General features: G+C 38.8%; 1 protein-coding gene across 1 annotated transcript in view; it reads right to left on the reverse strand.

Moving 5' to 3' along the window:
- Positions 1-2,671: 2,671 nt before the first annotated feature.
- The window catches only part of PIGK (phosphatidylinositol glycan anchor biosynthesis class K), a 97,375-nt gene continuing 79,754 nt past the window's right edge, over positions 2,672-20,292 (reverse strand). The window contains exon 11 of the mRNA XM_055140223.1: positions 2,672-6,557. Within this exon, the coding sequence (XP_054996198.1) occupies positions 6,441-6,557 (117 nt within the window). The 3' untranslated portion in view covers positions 2,672-6,440. The remainder of the gene's footprint in view (positions 6,558-20,292) is intronic.

Raw genomic sequence — 20,292 nt, forward strand, 5'->3', positions numbered from 1 at the left:
AAGAAGGTTACAAAACAGATAGGGAGGGAAATTACACATGCAAACTCATACTGCAGCTTAAGATTTGGGAAAATCAGTCATGATATACCTTCCCTTTCTGCTCTTCCCACCAAAATTTGTATCAACCTGAGAAGGTGTAAGCTATTAAGTTGGACTCAGGAAGTCACCTCATATTGGCTAAGCTGCTTGGTCCTCCCTCTATGCCAGCGGTCACATGCCAATTAGGCTCAGATTCAGGTGTGGGTGCAGCATACTGAGAAAGGGTGGAGCTTCTCCAGTCACCCTTTTCATTGGTTCCTTAGATTCAACAAATAGCAAATGAACTGTCTGTCTAAATAGCTAGATTATATTTTCAATTAAATTCACTCTACTCAGTATGGACAAAGGGCTTTAAGGAAGTCTATGCGTGGACCCAAACTGAAAATAAGAACAATGATTGAGTTCAAGAAGAATGAAAAAAAAAAAAGGAAAGTGAACACACATTCATGCTTAACACTTTTGTCATTCTGTAAACACAAATAAGAATAATCTAATTCATCCATGGCCTAATGTTGGTCCTTCTCTTAAATTCTACATTAAAAAGGTTTCTATCTACTTTTTCTTGTTATTAAACAGAAATGACATACATATATCCAATATATAGCCATGTAAATTCACACACACACACACAAACAAGGTCTAGGGTGAAAATAGATTATACATTAATCAGGCTAAAAGTGTTTCTAACAAAGTGGATAGCCCACAAAGAAAGAAAATAATTAAAAACTGAAGCTGAGGGAAAGCTGTGAAAAGACTCAACCAACCTAAAACAGAACATTAAGACACATATAATAGGAAACCTATGAATCTGAAGATTGAAGTTTTGGGGTAGTGTTAAAATAAAGTAAAAAGAAACTCATTCAAAAATTATGTCTACAGAAAAGTCCAGGAGCATCAAGGTTAATGTTCTTTAAAGTTACCCTCTTTAACCTTGAGTGGAGGTTAAAAACAAAAGTTAGGTAGAAACCTCCACCCAGCAACGAATAAAATGAATTTTCTATGTGTTACAATATTGTACAGTGTGACTTTATTCAGTGACCTCTAAGAAAAGAATTCTATGTTGCCCATGCCAACTACTTCAGAAATTTTCTCCAAACGGTCAGAGCTGGCTCTTGCATGATCAGAGAAGAGCCATGTCAAATGAACATGGATCAGATCAGACCCCATTTGGTAGTCCCTATGTCTGGGAATGGACTGGAGTGACAGCACAACGGGTAGGGCGTTTGCCCTGCATAAAGCCAACCTGGGTTCAATTCCTCCATCCTTCTCAAAGAGCCCTGCAAGCTACCTAGAGTATCTTGCCTGCATGGCAGAGCCTGACAAGCTACCCATGGCATATTCAATATGCCAAAAACAGTAACAAGTCTCACAATGGAGATGTTACTGGTGCTCACTCAAGCAATTCAATGAGCAATGGGATGACAGTCATACAGTGATATCTGGGAATACTTTGGGTAAAATGTGATAGTCTTTAAAACTGAAGGCAGCCTGGGTAAAAGCCCTTTCACATTTAGGCAAATGAATTATTAATAACTGGTTTGTTGGTCACACTTTATCTATATCAGTCCCACATTGAAACATCTACATCACTGTATCACTATCATCCTGTTGTTCATCGACTTGCTTGAGCAGGCACCAGGAACGTCTCCATTCATCCCTGTCCCCTGCTAATGTAGCCCAATGGGGTACTGGGGACTCTTTCAGGGTCAGGGGAATGGGAACCATCATTGTTACTGTTCTTGGCATATCAAGTACGCCATGGGTAGCTTGCCAGACTCTCTGTGTGGGCAGGATATTCTCGGTAGCTTGCCGGGCTCTCCGAGAGGGACAGAGGCTTTTGGGGCGGCCTCTAATTGCCTTTACAGGTGTTCCTAGTCTACCGAATGTAAGCTTTTGGTCGACTGGCATGTTGTAACGATCTGCACACTGACAAACACGCACCTGCCTGCATCCCTGGGCAGCACCTGGGACAACTCCGGCTTAGGTTGATCTCCTTGATGTTGATAGAATGTGCCTGGAGGTTGCTGAGCAGCTGACAGAGCAGGACCTTATCACGGAGGGTCTGTGCCAGATGGAACACCTGTACCAAGTCCCAGGTCACCTGGTGATTGGCTGACAGCACCCAGCAGTGGATAAGCCCGCGCTGCGCTGCCGCCACAGTTCTATGTCCCACTGAACTGCGACTGGGCCTGGCTGGGGCAGGCGGCAATGCTGTGGCCCCCACTGCGGTTTCTCTGTGCCCTGCTGATGCTATTCTGTCCGAATCTTGCAAAAGAGCTGGTGATGTCCAGCAGGAATCATGCATAGAGTTCCAGGAGGGACCCCGCATAGAGTTCCATGCCTGGCATGCTGAGACACGCGCTGCCTAAAGGCGAGATGGTGAGCCGGGTTCGGGAGAGTGCGAGGGGTTCAGGTGGCATCGGCGCCATCTTGCCTCCGTCTAGACATCTACATAGTTAAATTAAACCAAACATTTCAAAGCACACTTCCACAACAGTCAAGTTTTTACACTAGAGGAAAAAGAAACAAAAAGGGCAATCACTGTTTACTGTTCATGAACTGACTTTCGTATGTATGCAGCATGTGACTTTCCTATGTGTGCAGACAGGGCAGCAGCAGCAGAACGGCAATATGGGAGAAAACTCTCTTTATGTTCTTAAATGTTCACTGATAGGGAATTTGACACTGGGATAACACTGCTGATTCCATAAAACCAGAATGGATACCGATCTCATTTTACAGTATTACCTCGTGGTATCTTTATAAAATATGTCTTTCACAAGTTAAAACAGTATCTGCTACAGATGGATTTAATTTTGGTAAAAACCAATGGAAAAAGGTCTATGTTAATGCAACACTTGCTGTAAAGATTCCAGAAACACATGAGTCAAAAATTTCAAATTACTATTCCCACAGTAACTATAACTGCTATACAACATACATAATGAAAGAAATGCTATCAACATACACCACAGTGGAAAATACTCAGTAAGCAGAAACAAGCTGAGTTATGCTTGTTGTGGGAATCATCATTTTCCACTAGCTGAGGATATATAAAAATTGAAATCATAAATATATACATTACTTATGTATTTAATTCTAATTTTTCTTGATCCAATTTAATCAGCTTTGCATCCAAACTACATTTCCCTTTCTTAAATTGTAAATGAATCTGCTTTGGAATTTCAAAATCCACCGTCATTTGGTTTATCACATGCAAGCCACCTCTGCAAGATGGTTTCATTACACACAATCCCTCCCCCCAAAAGGTCAAAACCTGTCTGGTGGGACCCATTTATCTATATTCCATTTCTCCCTAAAGGACGACACAGGGGAGGAGAGAAGGACTGCCAAAGAGAACAAAATCACACCAATCTGCTTAGAAAGGTAGAGAAGAGGAAAAGAAAGAGGGACACGAGAACTATTCCACAGAGTCCTATCTTCCTAAGCAAAAATAAAATCACCACCACCAAACATTTACAATTTCCAAAGTGTTCTGTCATATAACATTATCTCATAAGACCCTCATAAGAACAGGCAAAAAAGAAGACAATTTTCAGTTGCTCAGCTGTGAGCCAAGTAGACTGTATTTAAGAATGTGCTTTTAGATTACAATTTAAAATCTGGGCCACTTAACAGCACTGAACAGCATTACCCACTTACCACATAGAGTGATTCACTTATTATTGAAGGCAAAATATACTTTATGTAAAATGATGATGGTCATAAATTAAACATTTAATGTATTTGAAGACTTTTACTTTATCTATATTCTAAAAATGTAATAATGAACAAAAAGAGAAATGATTACCCTTGGAAATTTTGCTTGGACAAACTTAACCCTGTATATTACATCTAATATTGTTTTTTTCCCAGTTTGGTTTTAACTAAGTAGAACTTCCAAAGAGAATTTCTTTTACTTTTAAACAGTCTTTACCATCAGAGTATATATGATTATATTCAAACAAAATTACCTAGGCTCAAGAACAATCACATTTCCTTTACTTTTATTCTAAGTAGCTCCACTTCACTGCAGTGCTCATGACGTTACATTAATGTGTGGAGGGTGATGTGGTCAACTTTTAATTTCCTAATGGAACTAATGATCCAACTATTTGTGTTAGAATTTTCCTTCTATCTCTTTCCATGGACAAGCATTGTTATCCTTCTTCAGATAATCAAATAAATTTGTTTGTTCTTCCGTTGTCTAATGCACCAAAAGGAAAAAATATCAGCAAAAAAGGGGCCAGGAAAGAAAGGGGCTCATTAGTAGAGCACATGCCTGGAATGTATGAGGACCTGGGTTCAATTCCAGGCACTGAAAAAGAGAAAAGAAAATCAGTGAAAACGAATATTCAGAGCTGGCAATAAACTTCAATATAATTTGTTCTAACTTGGGAGATAACTCAGTCAATTCTGAGCCTATAAAAAGTGTGACCAATTTACATGTAAATAGAGGATGATACTTTAAAAGTTAAAAAAAGTTGATACTAAGGAATATTAATTTTAAAAGATTATCATATGGAGAAAGAATGTTTTTTTTTCCTTTTGGGTCATACCCGGTGATGCACAGGAGTTACTCCTGGCTCTGCATTCAGGAATTACTCCTAGTGGTGCTCAGGGGACCATATGGGATGCCGGGAATCGAACCTGGGTCAGCCATGTGCAAGGCAAACACCCTATCTGCTGTGCTATTGCTCCTGCCCCAAGACTGGTTTTCTTAATGATACCTACAATGACAGAATAGATCTTATAATGAATAAAGACAATTAGAGTAAGTTCTTTTATAAGCATAAAAATGTATTTCATGGAACATGAACACTCAACATTCAAGGGTTTTCCCCTTTATATACAAAGTTTTTAAGGAAAAAAACCAATAAGTTGTGCTGCCAGCAAAATACCATTTTCAGTTAAAGAAAGAACTGAAAATGACTAGTGAGCTAAATAATCAGCAAGTGATGTAAGCTCCTGCTTCTTGTCTAACAAAAGTAAGGGGTGTGCATAAATTTTCCAGAGTCAACCCACTTTTGGATTGTCTCAAAAAAGTGTAGATTCATTCAACAGGAAAGATTTACAACAGAACGAAATAAAGTCTTCTTCCATTAAGAAAAATGAAGAGGAAATAACTAATTCTAGAGAATCACAAAATATTCAACGTAAGGAGCTTTCAAATTCCCAAAGATTTGAAATTTTCCAGGTAAACTAATTATGGTACTGGAGGCCATAGATTTAAGAAACCATTTTTCTATATATAGATATAATAAAAGCTACAGAATTCCACGAATGATAGTAAAATAGAAACATATTAAAGAAGAGCTGGGAATGTGATTCAGTGGAAAAATGCCTGCCTTAGCATTTAAAGTCAATAGTTTTTTTTTTTTGCTTGTTTGTTGGTTTTTGTTTGTTTGTTTTTTCTCTTTTGTTGAATCTCCATGAGATAGTTAAAAAACTTTCATGTTTGAGTTTCAGTCATACAATGATCAAATACCCATCCTTCCACCAATGCACATTCTTCACCACCAATGTCCCCAGTATACCTCCCCTCCCCTTTCCAATTCTCCCCCCGCCTCTATGGCAAACAAGTTCCCCCATACTTTCTACTTTAGGGGATTATGGGAAAGTCAATATTTTTTTCTTTCCTGCTTCCCTCAGTGGTGTTGAGGAGTGGGGGTCAGGGGTCAGGTCCAGTGACCCTCAGCTGGGAAGTACTGAGGGTTCAATGTTAGAGTTCAATGCTGCTGCCTGGTCCAAGTGGTGCTGGTGGCTATCAGGGCCACCTCAGTGGTGCTGAGGGCAGGCAGCATGAATTGCCAGGAATTGAACTTGGGGCCTCATGCATGTAACGCATGTACTCTAGACCTTTCTGCTATTTCTGCAACCCTTAACATTGTCTTATCTCTTGTACAGATGAAAAAGTTGTCACTGTCACTGTCATTGTCATCCCATTGCTCATCAATTTGCTCGAGTGGGCACCTGTAACGTCTCCATTGTGAGACTTGTTACTGTTTTTGGCATATTGAATACTCTCAGTAGCTTGCCAGGCTCTCTGAGAGAGGCGGAGGAATCGAACCCAGGTCGGCCGTGTGTAAGGCAAACGCCCTACCCACTATGCTATCGCTCCAGTCCCATGAAAAAGTTGATAGGGGGAAATTGTTATTTTCAGGAAAGAGTAAGTATATTCTAATGTCTTGACTCACATTACAACATATAAAACACAAGTGTTATTCAATGCCATTAAGTACATGAATTATAATTACTTATAGAATTAGGTTTATTCAAATGTAGTTTCCATATGCTTTTTTGCCAATTTACACAGAAGCAATGTATTTTTCAAAAAGACATAATGACAAAATATTTTCCAAGGCTGTAGTCTTCCACACAGTCTTCATAGATCCTTGTGTCTAGAAAATGAACTTCATATGCTTAATTCCGTAAGTTTTGAAGAAAACCATGATAATGAGCGCCCACAGTCCCAGAATAAAGCCCCCTGGAGGATGCCAGTCTTTCGGCTTTGGTTTCTGAAAAACAAGGGTGAAAGAGTAAATTGAACAATGGCTAAGTCAGTATTGGAGGAAAATAAAAACTTCAGGTTTGCAATTAAATGAAATACATTGGGCTATGTCTGGCTATATCCAAACTCTTCTGGTTTAAGAACAATCATACTTGTTTAACACTCTTCTAAGTAGGTCCACTTCACCTTAGCAACAAGGGTGAGAATTTCAGACAGGGCATGTACTGCAGTATTCTTCAACAGATCAATTTAGCTGACATTTAGTTCCTGCATAGGAAATCTCCTGAGTACCCTAACCTAACCATCTCTTATTTCTGTTGTTCCAAACTTCTCACCTTGAATTTACACTTACCGGTACAGTTATATCTATACTCAAATGTATACCCATTAGTTGGTTTTATCTGTTTCTCCTGTTAGGCTCCATGAAGGGTCTGTTGTTAAAAGTCCAGCACCTCCAGCAACATTGGAGACAACTGCTACTTCCTCCATTTAATCAGATAACAAATACTATGTTTGAGGGATGTGGGAGGGTCAACGCTATTGGTCATCAGGTTACTCCTTTGAGAAGTATGTTCCTTATCTCATTCTGGGAATTCTGCCTATTCAATATTTAGGAACTTAAGGCCCACTTACTCCTTAGAATATATATTTCCAGTTGCTACTATTCTCAGACTCCTTTGCTATCTTTCACCTGTTTGGTAAACTAATGACAAAATATGGCACCAATCTTCCATACTTATCTGTGTCTACACCCTTTGTTGTATCTGACTTTATAAGATCTGTCATCAAGAGGTGAATCCCTATCTTTGTTTCTTTAATCAATTGACGTTGTTACTTTTTTGTTTGTTTTGGGGATATACCCAGAATTGTTCAGAGCTTACACACACACACACACACACACACACACACACACACACACACACACACACACACACACACACACACACACACACCTCTCTGAGAGCTCGGCAAGCTACCTCGTATCCTGCCCGCACAGGCAGAGCATAGTAAGCAAGCTACCCGTGGCATATTCGATATGCTAAAAACAGTAATGATAGGTCTCATTCCCTTGACCCTAAAAGAGCCTCCAATCGTTGGGAAAGATGAGTAAGGAGAGGCTGCTAAAATCTCAGGGCTGGGAGAAATAGAGACATTACTGGTGTCCACTCGAGTGAATCAACAAAGAATGGGATGACAGTGATACAGTGATACTTCTGGCAGGCTCAAGGGACCGTGCAGGGTGTCAGGGATCAGAACCAGAGAGGATATGTGCAAGGCAAATGCCCTACCCATTGTACTATCTCTCTAGCCACTGACCTTGTGAATTCTTTTGTACACCTCAAGAGAATATACTTTCGGGGCTGGAGTGGTAGCACAGCGGGTAGGGCGTTTGCCTTGCACGCGGCCGACCCAGGTTCGAATCCCAGCATCCCATATGGTCCCCTGAGCACCGCCAGGGGTGATTCCTGAGTGCAGAGCCAGGAGTAACCCCTGTGTACTGTGCATCGCTGGGTGTGACCCAAAAGGAAAAAAAAAAAAAAAAAGAATATACTTTCCTCTGATTTCTCTCAGTCCCCTGCTACCACCATGAGAAAAAAATATAGGCAAGGCTATTAAAGTAAAAAAATGACACTAGGGAGAGAAGAGCTAAGGACTCTGCCAATAACCAACCGACCCCCAGAAGCAGAACCATCTTAAGCAATCTAAGCTGACTACATATTCATGCAGAAGCCCAACTGAGAAAAGAAGTGTGCAGTTAAATTCAGTCAAAATTTCCACCTGGAGAATTATGAGCTAAATAAATGACTGAAGTTTTAACCACTAAGTTTTTAAATGGTGCATTATGCATCAAAAGCTATGAAATGCATCTATTGAGGTGACAATGCAGAAGGAATATTCCTGTGCTGCCATCATAATGAAACAGAAAATCTCCCCAATTTTTAATTCTATATTGATTTTTAGTTCAAGGAATCCAATTTAAATGGGCCAAGAACATGGGGAAAAAATGTTTTTCCAAGACATACAGATGGCTAAAAAGTATATGAAAGGGTGAATAGCATCACTAATCAGGGAAATGTAAATGAAAATCATAATGAGATGATACCTCATGCCTGTTAGAATGATTTTTATTTTTAAAAAAAAAGAAAGAAAAGAAAAAAAGGGAGTTCCAAATGTTTCTGAGGTTGTAGAGAAAAGGGAACTAAGTTCTAAAAGAACCACCAGATAACCTAGCAATTCTGTACTTAGGAATTTACTCAAAGAATACACTAAATTAAAAAAGATATATGTACCCTATTCTTTCTTAAACATTATTTAAAATGGCTAAGATTTAGAAACCACCTAAGTGTCTACTGAAGCATGAAAGAACAAAGTATGCACACTTACACACAAAAACACAACAGGCATAAAGAATAAGGGAAATCTTGCCATTTACAACACATGGATGAACTTCACAGGACCCCCATGTGAAGTCAGTCAGAAAAAAAACCCACTAAATATGATCTCATTTATACATACAATCGAAAGAATAAACACACAAAACCTGAGCTCACAGAAACAGAGAGCTGATTAGTGGCTGCCAGAGAGGGTCTGGGAGGGTAGGAAAAAGGTACAGGGAATCAAAGTCACAAGCTGGGGGCTATAAAGATAGTACAGCAGCTGACCCTGTCAATCCCTGACACCAGACATTCCCCTGAGCACTGCCAGAGTGATACTGGAGAACAGAGCTTCAAGTCCTAAGCATCGCTGGGTATGGTGCTAAAAAAACAAAAAAGTTTACTTGAATCTCCATGTAATCCTCTTTCCCAAATTAGATGGACTGCAATGATATAGTTTAGTGCTAGCTATCTTTAAGAAAAAGTAACATGAATAGTGTGACAGCAATATCATATAATGAAGTGCTTTTCAGTATGTGTTTAATGATATTCCTGTATATAATAATATTCCTATTTTTAAAACAACTGTAGGTAATATTTTAGCCATTCTGCAGTGATTTTACTTACAATCAAGTGACAGATTGGTATAATTATTGCATTTTGTAGTACAGCTACATTTGAGGTAAGCTCATATTAAAGCATAGCTTGTAATTTCATTTGTGTCCATATTAAAGCTTCTCAAAAAATGACTGATTTTATGGAGTTAAGGTACTCTACTGACTGCTATTAAATACACTCTTCTTTTTTTAACCTTTCACAATAATAGCTCTAATACAAAGGTGAAATGCATACATAAAACACTGCAATCCGTCATGAGCAAACACTTAAAGCTTAAGGGCAAGCTATTATAGAAATGCCTAATATTTCAAATTAAAAAGATAGGTAGCTAAGCAACAATGTAATTCCAATTGTGAACTGTATTCAGTATCCCCCTTCATGTTGCTAGGAGAACATTACCACAGAACTTTAAAATATATATTAAAATCACATAATGGGAGAAACTAAGGATTTTCTCAACTGTGCATGTTTATGAGAAATAAGTGGAAAATTTCCAAGGTTTCACTGAGAAATCATTATTTCAAAATAAATAGAGTAAATCAGTACTTTTAGACTATTTTTAAGGCAAGGAAGCAGGACATACTAAGGTTCCAGTTATAATTAAAATTAAGTTTCTTTTTAACTAATCAGTGGAATTTGTTAGTATTTCCAGATTATTAACATCTCTATAAAATATACGTTGTACTTTTCCAATTAATAGCATGTCACTAAAATTCTGTGACCCTCACCCCAAGATGCTGTCTCCCTGATATACATACCCTATATTATCCCTTTTGTTTGATTGTGAAAATGGCTTGTGAATAAGATGGGCTAGCATTTGGGTGATCCCTATACAAATATGGCAAAACTGAGAGGATTCTGATGATACAATTAAGGTCCCTGATTTTGGGTTAAGCAAATGTGAGGAATCTAATCAGGTAAGCACCTTAAAAGGGGGTCTAGATATCAGAAACATAGGTCAGAGAGTTGTATTAGATGTTCTCCTGTTGGTCTTGAAGAATCAGCTGTATGCAAGGTGGACCATTAACAGAGAAGGAATGGGAAGCTGACATTAAAAACTGAAGACCTCAACTTGAGCTGACAAAGAATTAAATTCTGCAAATAAACAGAAAACTTGAAAGAGGTCCTAAGATCAGATGGCATTGCAATTCTAGGTGACACCTCACCGAAACTCTCTGAGACCTTGAAAAACTTAAATTCAAGGAGGTTTTGGTGTCTAGAATTCATCGGAGAAACTAATAGAGACAAGACACAGCTCCAGAAATCTGAGAACTTCCTGAATCTTGGGCAGTTTCATCTATGGAAACAGATAATAAACACTTTGAAGCTACTAAGCGTGATTCTCACAAAGCAACACAAAACTAAATCACATGTATATTTGTCAAACTTGGATTTATAAAAAAGTAATACATTGGAATTAAACTATGCATTACAGCTGATACTTGTTTCTTTGCGAGTAACTAAGACATTAAGTTTACTTATCTAACAAGGGTAGAAGTCAGAGACTACATCAAGAAGGCCAAAGGTCCATCATCAGTGATTATCAGGGATATGCAAATCAAGACAACAATGAGGTGATCACCCCTCACTAGAGAGAATGATCTGTACCAAAAAGCCAGCCCCTCTCCCCACCCCAACGAGGTCCCAAGTTGCCACCCATGAATGGCTCCTGGCTCCTGAACAGCCATGATCCCAGAGGCACATGAAACAATCTCAGAACCTAGCGGCTTTTGGCAGGAATCCCTCCAGGCTTATAACTAAAATACCAGAAATCCAAAATGCTGTTCATATCAAAATAGAAAACACATTATCTAATGATGCCTTTTTGACAGGTCTGAATGTTGGGGAAAATTCCAAATAATAATGGTGGATCTTTTGTCGAAATATTGAATGTGATCAAAGCGGAGAGAGAGTAAGGTGGAAATCATCTGCCACATTGGTGGGGGGAGGGGTGGAATGGGGGTATACTGGGGTACTTGGTGGTGGAGGGTGTGCACTGGTGAGGGAATGGGTGTTTGATCATTGTATGACCAAGACTTAAATTGGAAAGCTTTGTAACTGTTCTCACGGTGATTCAATTAAAAAAAAAACAGAAAAAAACAAAACAAAAATAAATGTGGAGAGAAGCAATAAAATGATGAATCTAAAAAAAAAAAAGCCTATAAACAAAAAGTGCTGGTCAAGATATGGCAGAAAGCAAACTTGTATCCATTGCTGATACGCTTATTGTCTGGTTCAGTCCATTTGGAAAGAGCTTTGTGGACTTCTCAAAATACTAAGAACAGACTTTCCATATGATCCTGCAATTTCACTCCTGGGAATCTACCCCAAGAACATAAAAACATTATTCTGAGAGGCCAAAGGTATACCTACGTACACTGCAGCATTACCAGCATTACTACAATAGCCAGGGTCTGGGGACACAAGTGCCCACAACAGATGAGCGGACACAAATTGTGGCTTATCCACATAATGACATACGATTCAGCTCTCAGGAAAGACGAAATCTTGTACTTTGCTGCAACCTGGAGGGAACTGGGGGAAGTCATGCTAGGTGAGGTGAGTCAGAAAGAGAAAGATAAGTACCAATGATCTCACTCATATGCACAGTATAAAAAAAAAAAAAAAACAAGGAATGAGACAATTCCTGGGGGAACCGTGCCAACAGCACTGTGATCTGAGGGTGCAAGATGGAGGAGGAGGGTGTGGGAAAAAAAAGACACCAGGGGATAACGATGGAGGTTCTAAGCCCTCTGGTGGTAAGAATGGAGTAGCAACATTAAACATGTAAGACAATAATATAGGAACTATTGTATAATAAGAACCTAATAAACCAACTAAAAATAAGAGTAGATACAAAAATAATGAAATAAAATTTCTTGTACTCTTCCATGCCTACTTACTCCCTAGGCCTCTGCTCCAGAATCACCCCCAGGTGAAGCCCATTGTCATTCCTCTGTAAGAAATAATCTCCCCCCCAGGTACTAATAATAATACTTGATTTCTAGCTTACACTATAATTAATAAAATTCAACTACATTTTTGATTTATCATACGTTTTCTGATCCTTACCAAGATATGATAAATTCTGAACACAATAGAACAATTGACTTTTTAAGATATATATTGTTTTCTCTTAAGATAGTCAAAAACAAATATCTAATGATAATTTATCCATTTATATTCTTATGACCCCCAAAGTTAAGAGTGCGTGACTCACTGAGCATAGCTCAATGGATTGAGACCAAACTTTGCATGCAGGTGGTCCTGGGCTTGTTCCCCCTAGTGGCCGAGCAAAGACAGAAGTAATCCCTGAGTGCTGCACACTGTGATAAGGAAACAAAAACAAGTGAAATGATCTATGCATCAATAATATGTTTATTTTTTTTAAATTTATTTTATTGAATCACCATGTGGAAAGTTCCAAAGTTCTCAGGCTTATGTCTCAGTTATACAATGCTCAAACACCCGTCGTTTCACCAGTGCCCATATTCCACAACCAAAAAAAAAAACAACACCCCAGTATACATACCACCCCTCACCCCCCAAGGCCCCCCCCCCGCGTAACTGATAAATTTCACTTCCTTTTCTCTTTACCTTGATTACATTCCATATTTCAACACAAAACTCACTATTGTTGGAGTTTCAACACAGAACTCACTATTCTTGTTGGAATTTATCCCCCAAGAATACAGCCCTATTGACAAGGAAATATTTGATAATTAGTTTTCCACTGATGAGAATGAAGAGATAAAAAGTCGCGCAGCCGTGGTAGCAGCCGCACGGTTTACAATTTCTGTATTTTAGTAATTAAGTCCAGGGAGATTTAAGTTGGAAATTGAATCATTTCCCTTCCTGGAGCAGCATGGAGCAAATAATATGTTTTAAAAGATTTCTCAGTGAAAAGATAAAAGTGTCGGAGGGATACCAATATTCTCCTGGTAGGTGTTGCAGCAACACGGTATTCTTAAAACAGTATTAACAGTACTATAAACCATGACACCTAAATAAAAATATCACTGTCACTGTCATTGTCATCCCGTTGCTCATCAATTTGCTCAAGTGGGCACCAGTAACGTCTCCATTGTGAGACTTGTTGTTACTGTTTTTGGCATATCGAATACAACACTGGTAGCTTACCAGGCTCTGCCGTGTGGGTGAGATACTCTTGGTAGCCTGCTGGGCTCTCCAAGAAGGGCGAGTGAAATAAAAATGTATAAAGAAACTTACATTTGAAATAAATTTATTTTAAAATTGTTAACTACTAGAATTAACACATTAGATCCATAACAAAGGTTCACTTATCGACAGTGCCTATCTGATTTAGATTTCTGCTACTGCCTATGAAGAATTAACTACTACAGAAATTATCTGCCCATTCTGAACAACTATAAAATCATAGAAAAGGGTTTTTAAAATGGATTTCAGATTTTGGACAATTTGTAGCAGTTTTCCGATCCCTGGGAGAATGGAAATAAGATGAGCCCATCAGTTGTCCAAAATGTGTTGCCTGAAGGCAGTTTCTAAGCTGCAGCACACAGAAGAGGAGACCCAAACTAACCTACAGTTCTTGGTGACAGATCAGAATTCAGGAAGGTTTGGGGTGGTCTGCAGAGTAGAGACCACTGGAGAGGAGAGCTGCACAGAGACAGATACAGAGATTGACAGAGGGGACTTCGTAATCACTGGTACCGTTCTAATTTGTGAATATCTAACAAGAATATGCCTACTGCCGACAGACAAGATAAATAATAGCCAAAGTATCAGCAAAAAATATTCCCAAAGTTGGGGCTGAAGCAATAGCACAGAGGGTAGGGCGTTTGCCTTGCATGCAGCCCAGGTTCGATTCCCAGCATCCCATATGGTCCCCTGAGCACCGCCAGGAGTAATTCCTGAGTGCAGAGTCAGGAATAACCCCTGAGCATCGCTGGGTGTGACCCAAAAAGAAAAAACAAATCCCAAACTTTGTAATAGTTTAAAGAGAATTAAATTTTAATAGAGAGTGGAGTTATATTAAATATCTATATAAGGGATGGGACTAGAGAGATAGTACAGTGAGTAAGGTACTTGTGTAATTAGTCAGCCCTATTTAATTCCCTTGACTTCACATGGTGAAGCCAGGTATTTCCTGAACACAGAGACAGGAGTAAGCCCTGATCACCTGTCAGGTGTGACCCCCAAACCAACATAAGAAGGACAAAGATTTTTAAATTCAGCAATCACCAAAATTATTTTAATACTATCTAGCATTTAATTAAAAAAAAACACTGAGGCATATAAAACAGAAAGAAAAATACAATAATATTCAAGAATAAAGCAATCAATTAATACAGCCCATGAATGATGGATTTAGTACAAAAAGATTTTAAGACAGCTATTATAAATCGGTTGTAAAAGAAAACATGAACATATGAGAAGAGAAATAGAATATATAAAAAGTGCTCTATATTTTTCTAGAGAAGAAAGTATGAAATGAAAAAATAATCTGGACTGAATAGATTATACACTACAGAAGAATTATCCAAGAACTATTTAGATATCAATAGAAATTATTCAAAATGAAAGGAAAACAAAAAAGGAAGAAGAGAAGTGGGCAGGGAAAAAAAAGGCCTAAGTAAGCTCACGTGGTTTCTCTCATAGTGAAATATAAGTAGCCAAAGAAGCAAAATCATAAAACATAATAAAAATAATTCTTAGAATCTACAAAAAAATTATGATGGTTATTAGGCTAGGGAGGGGAAATACATCCTTTCCTTGGAGGAAAGGACGGAGAAGCTCAAACTGACAATGAGAACAGCACTGGGACTTGGGTATTATAAATGGTGAGTCTTCAACATAAAAGAAGATATATTCAAAAAAATTATATAATACTATAAATTAATAGTAAATTTTAAATAAAAGGAACTAAGGGAGATAGAATACAATGAACCACTTCTTGTATATGTTCAGAAAAACTATCTATTAACCTAGAATTCTAAGGGAAATGTCATGTAAAAATAACCAGTGGTGGTGAAGATAAAATAAATTTTTTCAATAAAACAAAAGAGAATTCAACAGGCCTAGATGATAGCATGCCTATGCCATAATGTGTAATAAAAATATACTAATAGGAGCATGAAGAGATGGCTCAACTGGATGAGTACATGCTTTGTATAGAGGAGGCCTGAATTTGATCCCTGGTACCACCTGGTCTCCTGAGTACAACCAGGAGTAGCCCCAAATAACAATAAGTGCAACCCAGAAAGCAAAAACAAAACCACTACAGTACGTGATATGATAAGACTTCTTTAGGCAAAAGGATAAATTGCACCAGGTGAAAATGCAGACTACCACAAAATGAATGAGGAGAGACAGAGAGGATAATAGGTGAACAATTACAAAAATACTTTTCTCATTTTTCAATTTCTTTCAAAGATATGACTGTTTAAAAAAGCAATCATAATAGTGTATTGTGGGGTTATAACAGGTAGAATCTAAAATATTTAACACCAAAAGCACAAAGAGTGAAAGGAAGGAAGTGGGAATACATCATTAAAAAGTTTCCATGTTATGCATGAAATAATTTATTATTTTAAGTAGATACGATCAATTAAGGATGCATATAATAAATCCTATAGCTATAACAGCAATAAAGTGGATTCACTAATAAATCACACCGGTGATAAAATAAGATCATACAAAATATTTAATGCAAATAAAGGCAGGGGAGGAAACAGGAATTAAAAGCAGATGGGGTACATAGGAAAAATAGTAATACGGCAAATTTAAATCCACCATATGGATAGTACCGTTTTAGTGAAAGAACCTTCTGGTTTTGGGGGTGGCTCCTAAGTGGTGTTTAGGGAGCCTGGGGTCACTGCCAGCCAGACTCAGCTATCAGGGCTAAATAGTTCAGTGTGGGCATCTGTGGGGCTGGAGCTAGCGAGGGCCACAGCCAGAGGTGCTAGGAGGCCTCCAGAATTGTACTCAACACTGCTGGGGATAAAATGAGGGCCACTAGGTACCAAGAATCAAATCTGGATATCAGATAAACAAACTATGTGCTTCTGACCTATGCTATCTTTCCCGTCTCTAAGTAAAGAAATCTTCATATAAATGTGGGACTGGAGAGATAACACGGGGCGGGGGGGTGGAGGGGTCGGTTCAGGGGGATGCTTGTCTTGCACACAATCAGTTTTGGTTTAATTCCCTGTGCTGCATATGGTCCTTGGGGCATCTCCAGAAGTGAGCAGCACCCGATGTGGTCCAAACTCACCCCGCCATGAAATAAAGCATACAAATGCACAGACATCCAGGACAAAGAAAGCTGGACAGACTATGTGAAAGTCAGAACAGAGTCAACTTCAGAATAAAAAAGATTACAGTGCTTCTCAATACCTCTATTGCAAACTACAACATCCAACAGGAGAGAGAACAAAATGGAATGCCTGCTGCAGAGGCAGGGTGGGGTGGTGGGGATTGGGTTGGGGGTGGTGGGAGGGATATTGGGAACATTGGTGGAGGAGAATGGGCACTGGTGGAGGGATGTAAACTAAATACAAACATGAAAGTTCATAAGTTTGTAACTGTGCCTCATGGTGATTCACTAATAAATAAAAAAAAATTACAGTGCTTCAAAATATCTACTCATATTGATAAAGAGATGATTCATCAAAAACTCACAGCATTTCTAAATATGTCCGTACTTAAATAACATTCCAGTCATACAAAGTAAAAACCTACAGTTCTGAAAGAAAAATTATAAGTGTATATTTCAGTATACTCTCAGAACTGATAAGTAAAAAAAATACTAAACATATAGAAAACCTGAGTAACTATATTGAATTGATGTGGCTGATACATCCCTCCACCAGGCAACAACAGAATGCAAATTCTCTATAAATACACATGGTATTCTCAACAAGATAAACCAAATTCTGATGTACAACACTAGTATCAATAAGCTTTGAGTGACTGAAATCACAAGAGTAGTCCACATAGTAGAATAAACTAGAAAGCAGCCATGAACAACTGAAAAGATTCTCAAATATCTGGAAATTATTCATTTTAAATAAGCCAAAATTATTTAAGCTGATTAAAAATGAAAATTCAGGGTCAGAGAGATAGTATAGAGGATGAGATGCTTGTGAAGAGGAGGGCAGGTTAAGGGTTAAATTTTCCTTTGTAACTGTTTGTTTGACTGCTTTGAAAAAGGTTTTCTTCACGACCTCCCGATGGGCAGGAAACTGTCACCAAATGGGCCAACAAACTGCCCTAGGAACTGTAAGCAAACATTTGCCTGCCGGGAAACAGTTAACAATCAACAAATGTTTAGATATGCAAATCAAGTGACCTATGTGTGATCCCCTTTGATCTATAGATGTGATTTCCTTTGATATGTGAGATTTTCATTTCTCCCCCAAAAGGGTATAAAAACAGCTAGCTTTTTGAGTTCAGGGCCTTTGGCTATGCCACACTATTGAGGCACAGTTGAAGGTCCCAATGTAGCTATATTGGCTTAAATAAACCCCATGCATTTGCAGAAAGAGTTGTCTTGGTTGTGTTCTTTTGTCTCTCCCAGCCTCCCCCAGGCAGAGATCTGCCGCCCCTAACACTTGCAAGTGGCCAACCAACCCAAGTTCAATCCCTGGTACTACATTTGGTCCCCTGAGCACTACCAGGAGTGATCCCTGAGCATAGAGTCAGGAGAAAGCCCTGATCAGCACTGGGTATGACCTAATAAACAAATAATAATAAAATAATAAAATAAATATTTGAAAATACACAGTAAAACAGATGGGATTGCATAAAACATGCACATAGATACTATGGTACAATTAAAATAAATACAAGACTGGGGCCGGAGCAATAGCACAGCGGGTAGGGCATTTACCTTGCACACGGCCGACATGGGTTCGATCCCCGGCATCCCATATGGTCCCCCAAACACTGCCAGGAGCAATTCCTGAGTGCAAAGCCAGGAGTAACCCCTGAGCATTGCTGGGTGTGACCCAAAAAGCAAAAAAAAATAAATAAATAAATACAAGACTAATGAATCGGGGCTGGAGCAATAGCACAGTAGGTAGGGCGTTTGCCTTGCACTCGGCCAACCCAGCACCCCATATGGTTCCCCAAGCACCGCCAGGAGTAATTCCTGAGTGCATGAGTCAGGAGTAAGCCCTGTACATCGCCGGGTGTGACACCCTTCCCCCAAAAAAGACTAATGAATCGTAGAGCACATACACTGCACTCCTAATTAATGTTTTCCTGGATCCTAGCTTCTAAAACTGTGGGTCGACACCACAAATGGGATGGTAAAACTGAGTGTGGGAATCATGAAAACCCTGCCAATGGTGCTAAAAGCTTCCTGGACACATAACACAAAAGCAAATGCACAGTGAATCTAAAGAAGCACCTTAGATTCAATGGCAGTGCTCAGTCCTCACCTGTGCTGCATTTCTTAGGTGAAAGGGGACTGAGAGTGGAAAAAGTTTAAGAACCCTATTCCAGATGCACAGGGTCAAGTAACAAATATCACAAATACTGACGCATTCGAGTAGGTTTCAATCTATACTTAACCTTGGCACAACTAGACAAAACTACAGGGAGTGAAGTCACTGCAATCATATGCAAAATTGTTCATTCAGCAGGAAATTCTGCCGCATATATGCTCTAATTTATATTTCTACCCATAAATGAACAGGATTTACCTTTGCTTGTAACCTAGGTAGCAAAGTATATTTAAGTACACATTAACTGATGTAATATATAGAGAGACAAATAGATATATACTGTTTTATCATTTTCTATATCTTATTGTGTATGTATGCGTATGTATATGCATATTTACTACGCAAAAATATATTTCCTAGATTGACAGATGTTTTCAAAATTCAGAAATGCTATTTCATTTTAAAGCTAGAAGAATTATTTTGTGCCCTCGGTTTCTGAGAACAAATTACTAAATTAGAAAACTAAAATGACCAGGTAGTGGCAGGAGTGAGGGTAAGGATGAGGTGGAGAAGACGTGACCTAAGGAAGGCAGTGGAGGGGGCAGGGTATTTTTAGTGGCAGTGAAGTTCCAGTAATCTTGTACAACAAAATTATGAAACATCACTACTTCAACCATGTTATCGAGATTATAATAATTTTAAGCAAAATTTCTCTGAACTATGGTCTTTGTTGTGTGATTTTCTAGAGTTATAAACATTCAGTAGTAAATTCAAACAAATTAATGTTTGAGTTTCTAACATGATCAAGCTGTTTGGGTAAGTATGGTTATTCTTTTTTTTTTGAAATATAGTACTATGTATGACCATAGGTTCCCTTGTATTTATATTTGTAGATCATGAAAAAAATTCTCGACAGGTCCTTCTCTCCTGGATGGGAGCAACATGACGCTTTCCATAACCATGTCACCGGATCCCACGCCAGGCTGTTTCAGTCGGGCGCCCCGAAGGGGGGCAGGTGAGACCCCTCCCCACCCCAAGGGACCCAGCCCTGCCCCGGCAGCTGAAAACTTCCACAACTCAGCCGCCACCACACTCACCGCTCTCCACACGCTCAGGCTGAGACTCACCTCACTCACAAGTGCAACTATTCCTGAACCGTGTGACTGCATTTGTGGCCACACAATATTTCATACCAAATACTGTACCCATACTCCAGGATTACTGCACCACATTTAACAGGGTTCAAAATAGGAGGCAACCAACGTTAGTGGGAAATATGCGGTTTTTTACAGATATATGGACTGGAGCAATAGCACAG

This window comes from Sorex araneus, chromosome 5 (assembly GCF_027595985.1).
Source record: "Sorex araneus isolate mSorAra2 chromosome 5, mSorAra2.pri, whole genome shotgun sequence".
NCBI lineage: Eukaryota > Metazoa > Chordata > Mammalia > Eulipotyphla > Soricidae > Sorex > Sorex araneus.